The following is a 7,547-nucleotide window of genomic DNA, read 5'->3' on the forward strand; positions in this document are numbered from 1 at the left end:
GGGGGGGGGGGTTGAAGGGGAAAGGAGGAGCATGAATCATGTAACCATGTTAAAAATGAATATTAATAAATGTTAAAAAAAACACAAGATATCAATAAAAATTTATTTTAAAACTAAAAAAAAAAAGGCCAGTATAGGAGTTAAATTAATATACAATACTTTAAGTATTATTTTTTATAAAGTTTATTATCTGACAAAATAGAACCATGTGACTAAGTTTTTCTACCTGCTCAAAAAGTCCACTCCACCAAAGGAAGGAAGGAAGGAAAAGATACCAGAGAGATAAACCTCTACCCAATTTATATACTACCTACATCAGCACCGAATGACAAGAAATGAGTGGGGTTCTGGGAATCATAGTTTTGCTGGGGTCACAGATTCAAATTACACATCAGTTCAAGGATGCAGTCTCTGACTCTGTGTCGGTGGGCTGGACCCAGAGGAGGAGACTCTTTCACTGGATCCTGCATCATTTGTGGTGGTGAGTGGAATGATTCCTTCCTTGGTTCTTCAGTGAGAAGACCCTCTCTGCTTGTTGGCATTTCAGGGGACATCCCCTTTAGCGTAAGTTCTGGTGAGATTCTTGGCAATCTTAGCCTCATGTGCACTGGAGGTTCTCAGTGGATTCTTCAGGGTCTCCTGGCCCTTCTGGCTCTTTGGATTTCAGCTTCCTAATTAGGACTTTGGATTCTGATGAGATTCGCTTTTAGATTCACATTTGCAGTCTGGAGCCATTAGGATTAAATTTAGGGTATTTGTAGCTAGGCAGTACTTTCTGTCTCTTTATCTGCATTTCTCCACTTTCACTCTTTCCACCTCTTTGGAAATAAAGCTGCTAAAAGTAATTTTGACTTAAGCTGTAATATTTTTAAATCATCAACCACAATATTACTTTAGAATTCTCATATTTAGCATGAAACCTAAATTTAAATTCTTGCAGTATCTAAATGTAATTGGGGAAAAAATAAAGACCTCTCATGAGGGGACAATTTCTACCTCAAAAACAAAACAAAACAAAACAAAACAAAAATCCTCGGCCCAACAATCTACACCAGAATAACCAAAGGATGAAGACACCTATTGTGCAGCCTATGACTTACATCGGTAAGGACAGCTCATTGAGTTGAGCCAATACTGAGTACATTTATGGCAGTCTAATTCGATAGATGAATAATGAATGAGCTGGACTCAGAACTGAGGATGACCTGGATTGTTCCTAGGCAACTGCCTGGCATTTGAGAAACCCCAAAGTTCTCCTTCAAAGAGTATTCCATCTTTTTAAAACATCATCATTCTGGTAATGCCATATGGTTATAAATTACCAGATTCCATAAGAATCAAAATTGTGGCTTTCCCAAAGGCCAGTCAATGATGAGAAGACAATGTTGGGCATAAGTATGCCACTGCATATTACCAACAGTGACTTGAATAAAAAAAAAAAAAAAAACATGCCCTTAGGAAGAGCAAGGGATAACTAATGGAGAACTCAAGAGCCGCCCTATGGCCAATGGTAAGGAAGGCCCCCAGGATGGGGGGGGGCAGAACCCTTGTAGAAGACTTATGGGAGGATCTGGAGAAGAGCTGCATAGTGCAAGAAGTTGTGAATGGAGAGTGATCTACCCACTGGAGGGAGTAATGGCACTAATGAGATAAGAGGTACATTAAAGCATGACCAGGAAGGAAGGCCATCTAGTCACATCAAAAAAGCAGGTCAGAGGGGGCATCTATTTCAGTAGATTGAGAGCCAGGCCCAGAAATAGAAGATCCTAGGTTCAAATCTGTCCTTAGACACTTTCCTAGCTGTGTGATATTGAGCAAGTCACTTAACCCCCTTTGCCTAGCCTAGCCCTTACTACTCTTCTGTCTTGTAACCAATACACAGTATTGATTCTGAGACCAAAGGTAAGGATTTAAGAAAAAAGAAAACAGGTCAAATGTCACCCTGATATTCCCCCCACCCCCACCAAGACAGTAAAAAAAAAAAAAAAAAAAAAAAAGGGAGGCCTCCTATGTGCTAGGAAGAGCCTCTGAGGATGATTTATAGAAAACATAAAAGTTAGTCAACAAATGTGTATTAAGCAGTTATAATGTGCCAGGCACTGTGCTAAATCTGGGGACCCAGAGTAGCAAAAATACTGTTGCTATCCTAAAAAAGCTTCCATTCTGATGGGGGGGAGAACACATACACACACACACACACACAGAAACTGTGTATACATGATCATATACAATGTCTGTAAATGGATCCAGTGTAAATGGGGAGGAACCTCAGCAGGAGGGTACATACAAGCGGCAGGAAAGACTGAAGAGGCTTCTTTGTAGAAGGGAAGATTTGAGTTGGAATTGGAAGGAAGCCACAGAAACCAGCAAGCAGAGATGGGGAGGGAAAGCATTCCAGGAGTCAGCCATAGAGAATGCATCAATTCTGAGTATAGAGATTTATGTTCAAGAAATAGCAAGCAATCCAGTGTCCCTAGCTCACTGAGTATGTGGAGAGGAGTAAGTTATAAAGGTAGGAAGGGACCTAGATGTGAAGAGTATCTAACAGAATATTTTATATTGGATCCTATAGGCAATAGGAACCTGTAGGAATTTATTGGGTAGCACTGGAAGGGAATTTCTCTCCATTATGTCACTTTGTTTAATGTCATCAATCAGTGACCTAAAGGTCATTTACCCCTGAGATGTGCAGGTACAGACAAACCCTTAGAGAAAGGAAGTTGAAAGCAACAAGATGGTAAACTGATCCCACAGGCACCGCCCCCCTGGGAAGTGCCAGGAAAATTAAGAAACTGTGGTTGGCTCCTGAGATCTACGTGAGAGAGCTAGTAGGTGGAGAAAACCAGACCAGGAGATCTTCTGTGTCTTCTTCTGGCTGAAGCTTGGAACTTGAAGGAACCCTTGTCGGTGGGGATCTTCAATCCATCATGGTGGCCAACAGAGTTTTAAGCTAAGCAACTCTCTATCTCTCTCCTACCTTTCCCTCTCTTTACTGCTGCTTCTTTAATGTAATAAAATTATTAAAGCTACTAGCAGCCTCATAATTTAATTTTAACTCTTACAGAAGGGAGAGTCACATTTCAGATCTGCACTTTAGGAAGTATAATTTTAGAGCCTCATGGAAGAAAAACTGAGGTGGGAAGATTTGAGTAAAGAAACAAACCAGAAGGCAATTTCAATAGTCTAGGAGTTAAGGTGGACACTGAGGACTGTATGAATGGAGAGAAGGGAACATATACCAGATGTTGTGAAGGTAGAAACAACAAAACTTGGCAATAGATTGGGTATGTAGGATAAGAACTGAGAGTGACACCAAAGTCATGAGTTTGAATGATTGGAAGGACAGTGGATCCTTTAACAATAATGGTGAAGTTCAGAAGGTGATAAAATTTGGGTAGTAATATAATGAGATCAGTGGTGGAGATGACGAGTTTTAAATGTTGATCCCAGTTGGGATTGAAGCTTAGAAGTCAGTAAAGAAGTATGGGTTAGATATAAAAGCAGGAAAATCATCTGTATAGAGATGAAGATTGAATCCATAGGTGCTGATGGGGTCACCAAACTGATTTAATGTCCAGGAAAAGGAAGCCCAGAAGAGTCAGGGTTAGGTGGGTGTGATTCAGAGGCAGATCTAGTCAGATTGGCACAGAACCAGAGGAGTGAATGAGGACAAGATAAAAGATAGAGATCAGATTCCTCAAAGACAGTGTGGGGGAAGAGAACTTAACACCTGTGCAATCTCATATCCATCAAAGCACAAATAGCAGATCATGCAAACCACAGCCAAAATTCTCTTCTAAATTCCAAGAAAGGAAACAAAAGCATTGTTAATCAAATACTTATATAATCTCTGGTGTGGCTCAACCAAATAGATAGTGCTGGGTTTGGAATCAAGAAGTTCTGAGCTCAAACTCTGGTTTGCTACTTACTAGCTATATGACCTGAATAATGTCTCTTGACTTCTCGGTTCCTAAGGCCAGTCTCCAAGACTTATCTGCTAAATCTTAGTATCATCAGAGTTCAGTTGGTCCATTCAGAGAAATGGAGAATTATGAAGGAGTCACTTTTTCTTATTTAAAAAATTGTGATTTTTTTCAGTTGGCATATATATATATTTGTTTTCCTTTAGTTTTTGTGTTTCTTTTTCCATTTGGCCAATCCTACTTTTTTAAAGAGTTGTTTTCTTCAGTGCTTTTTTTGCCTCCATTTCCATTTGGTCCTTTCTATTCATTAGGAAATTGTTTGCTTCAGTGTATTTTGTGCCTCTGTTTCCTTTTGACCTAGTATAGTTTTTAGGGAGTTGATTTCTCAAGTGAATAGTTAGTTTCTCAACTATTGAATTTTTCTGTCATTCTCTTATTATTTGATTTTTTTAAAACCTCTTTTCAAGTTTTTCCAGGGGTTCTCTCTGGGCCTGACATATCTATATATGTTATAATATATATACACATATACATATATAATAACATAAAATAATAAATATTATATGTGTGTATATATATTAAAACTCTTACTTTCTGTCATAGTAATAAGTTTAAAACAGAAGGCAAACGTGGTTATGTGATTTGACCAGAGTCACACAGCTAGGAAGTGTCTGAGGCCAGACTGAACCCAGGTCCTCCTATCTTTAAGCCTGGCACTCTATTCTCTGTACCACCCAGCTATACCAACAAATATTATTTTTAAAATAATCTGGCCCTCCTATTCCCTGGCCCCAAGAGAGCCACTTTTCAGATTAGGATACTTTGGGGTCAAATCCTGTCTCAGACCCCTTAAGTCACAGTAACCTCTCCTCTCACTGCCCTGAACAACTCTCTAAGACTTTAAGTTGATGCATCTCCAGAGAAAGAAGTATTGGTATCAGATGCAGATCAAAGCAAGCTATCCTTTACATTAATTTATTTACACTTTTATTTGGGGGTTTTGGTTTTATATGAATATGTGAATATTCTCTTACAACAATAACTAATATGGAAGTATGTTTTATAACTAAGATCAATTGCTTATCAAGACAGGAGAGGGAAGTGAGGGTGGCAGACAATTTGGATCTTATAATTTTGGAAAACATGTTAAAATTGTTATTACATATAATTAGGAAAATAAAATATCTTTAAAGGAAACAATTTTTATAAGTTTAATATTATTAATTATTACTATATTCCTGGTTCTTACACACAGCATTCTCCAATCTCTCTCTCTCTCTCTCTCTCTCTCTCTCTCTCTCTCTCTCTCTCTCACCCTCAAACCCTTATCTTCCTTCTTGGAATCAATACTATGTATTGGTTCCAAGGCAGAAGAGCAGTAAGGGCTAGGCAATGGGGGTTAAGTGACTTGCCCAGGGTCACACAGCTAGGAAGCATCTGAGGCCAGATCTGAATTTAGGACTTCCCATTTCCAGGCCTTGCTCTCAATCCACTGAGCCACCCAACTGCTCCCTAAAGAAAATAATTTTAAAAGACCTCTATGCAAAAAAAAAAAAAAAAAGACTTTAAGCTGCATATCTACTATAGAGCTGCAAATGGCAAGCTCTAGTCCTTTAAAACAAAACTACACACACACACACACACACACACACACACACACACACACACACACACACACACACCAAAAAAAAAAAAAAGTGTGTAGAGTTATTTGAAGCTTTAAGTGCCTAGTGGTCACTAACAAGTCAGAAAATGGATCCACATCTGTCCAGACTGAGAAAGAAATGAGAGGTAACAGCAACTTCTTGGTGCAGGTGGCCTGACTTCTCTATTCCACACTCTACCTGCTCATTGAGACTCAGTTTACCTCTCCATAGAAGAGAGATTATCATCGGATCCTAGAATTAGAACTCGAAGCCTTGGGCCCCTTCTAGCACAACTCCTTTATTTAAGAAAGAAGGAGAGTAGGGTATGGAGAGAAGTGCCAGGAGGGTTCCATTCTAACCCGTGGAATTATCCATGCCCCCGGGGGGGGGGGGGGGGGGTCATACTGCGGCGTCGAGTGTGAGCTGTCTTTAGGAGTCAGCCAATAGGTTGGTCATTAGGAGATGAGGTTAGATTTACATTGTGGAGGCTTCCAAGAAAACCAAAGCAAACCACCAAGGCCCATTGGTTCCGTTTGAGTGTACCCTGAGTTCTAGACTGGAAAAAGTTCCTGAAAAGCGGTCAAAGGCCCTGAGGAGAAGCTGCTACCTGGGCAGCATGTGGCAGGCTAGGAGGAATGCCGGGGGCCCGAGTTTAGGTGGTAGGGCCTCCGATGGTTGGGTTCCCGGCCTCGCTCCCAGCTCGGAGCCCCCAGAACCCCCCAGGTTCCTTGGCCTTGGCAGTGGAATACGAAGGCCTCCCCAGCTCGGCAAGGGATTGCTTCCAATGCGGAGGGGGGTACTAAAAGGTTACTTTCATTTCCTGGCCAACCGGGGCCTCCCATCGCCCTCGCCTAAGGGTGCCCCAATGAAAACGTCTGTGGGGAAGACGTCCAGCTGCAGGGCCTGGGCCGGGGGTGGCAGAACCTCGGCAGGGAAGGCTAAGGAAGCCAGGAAGGAGCTTGCAACCTGGAGGGCGACATGGCCCTGGAGGGGAATGGGCTGGACACGACGGCGCAGAGCTGCTAGCCCGGGCTGGGGGCCGAAATGCGCAGCCCGGTAAGTGAATCTCGGGAAAAGGTTACTTTAAATGTCAAAGGCCTGGGGGTGGGGGAGGAGGAGGAGGAAGAGGAGGAGGAGGAAGAAGAGACGGCCCAAGCTGAGGGCCAGAGACAGGCCCCAAGCCCCACCCCGGCCCCGCCCCGCCCCGCCCCGCTCCTGCCCACCGGAGGCCTTGGGGGAGGGCGAGGGATAAGGCCCGGCGGCTTCCCTCCCTCCCTCCCTCCGGACTCACCCCGTTGGCCGCGGCTATGCGCACGATGAGCTGGATGGCCTCCTGCATGTAGAAGCGGCCGTCGCCGCCCACCACCAGCGTGGCGTCAGGCCGCTGCCCGGGCTCCACAGTAGCCAGGATACTCTGGATGAAGTTCTCGGCGTAGTGGGGGCTCTCCTGGAACACCCGCACCCTCTTGCGGAGCCCGCTCGTGCCGGGCTTCTGGTCGGGGTACGCCTTGGTCTGGACATTCACGATCTTGACCATGGTGCTGCTGCGGGGAGCTGGGGCTGGGGCTGGGCTGCTGCTGCTGCTGGGGGGCTGCTGCTGCTGCTGGGGGGCGGCCGCTGCCCTCACCGCCTGGGCCTGACACTCCTGGCTCCGGCTCGGGCTCCGCCTGCCTTCCTGCTGTCCGTCCCCGGCAGCTGCTCTCGGCCGCCTGGGCTGGCTGTGTCACTCTCACTCGCCCACAGCCCTCAGCCGGCTCTCCTTAAAGAGACAGCGACCTGGGACCTCCCCCTCCCTGGGCCCACCCACCCCCAAGCTAGTGCCAGGACAGGGAGAGAGAGGTGGCTCCCCGCCCTCTGCTCTCGGGGGTGGGGCCTTCCTGTCCGCCCTTTCCTCCTCCCACCAACCCCACTTCCGAAACCAAATCTCCGCACGGTGCACCCCGGGGTGGGGGGAAGGCTCAGGTGCTCAGAGAACAGA

The 7,547-nt window shown here is 44.7% G+C and overlaps 1 protein-coding gene across 1 annotated transcript in view; it reads right to left on the reverse strand.

Annotated features, from left to right (window-relative positions):
• The window catches only part of PGM1 (phosphoglucomutase 1), a 68,322-nt gene extending 61,008 nt beyond the window's left edge, over positions 1–7,314 (reverse strand). The window contains exon 1 of the mRNA XM_044671831.1: positions 6,861–7,314. Coding sequence (XP_044527766.1) covers positions 6,861–7,106 — 246 coding nt within the window. The 5' untranslated portion in view covers positions 7,107–7,314. The remainder of the gene's footprint in view (positions 1–6,860) is intronic.
• Positions 7,315–7,547: the final 233 nt, after the last annotated feature.

The sequence above is a fragment of the Gracilinanus agilis genome, chromosome 4 (genome assembly GCF_016433145.1).
Source record: "Gracilinanus agilis isolate LMUSP501 chromosome 4, AgileGrace, whole genome shotgun sequence".
In the NCBI taxonomy this organism is placed as follows: Eukaryota; Metazoa; Chordata; class Mammalia; order Didelphimorphia; family Didelphidae; genus Gracilinanus; species Gracilinanus agilis.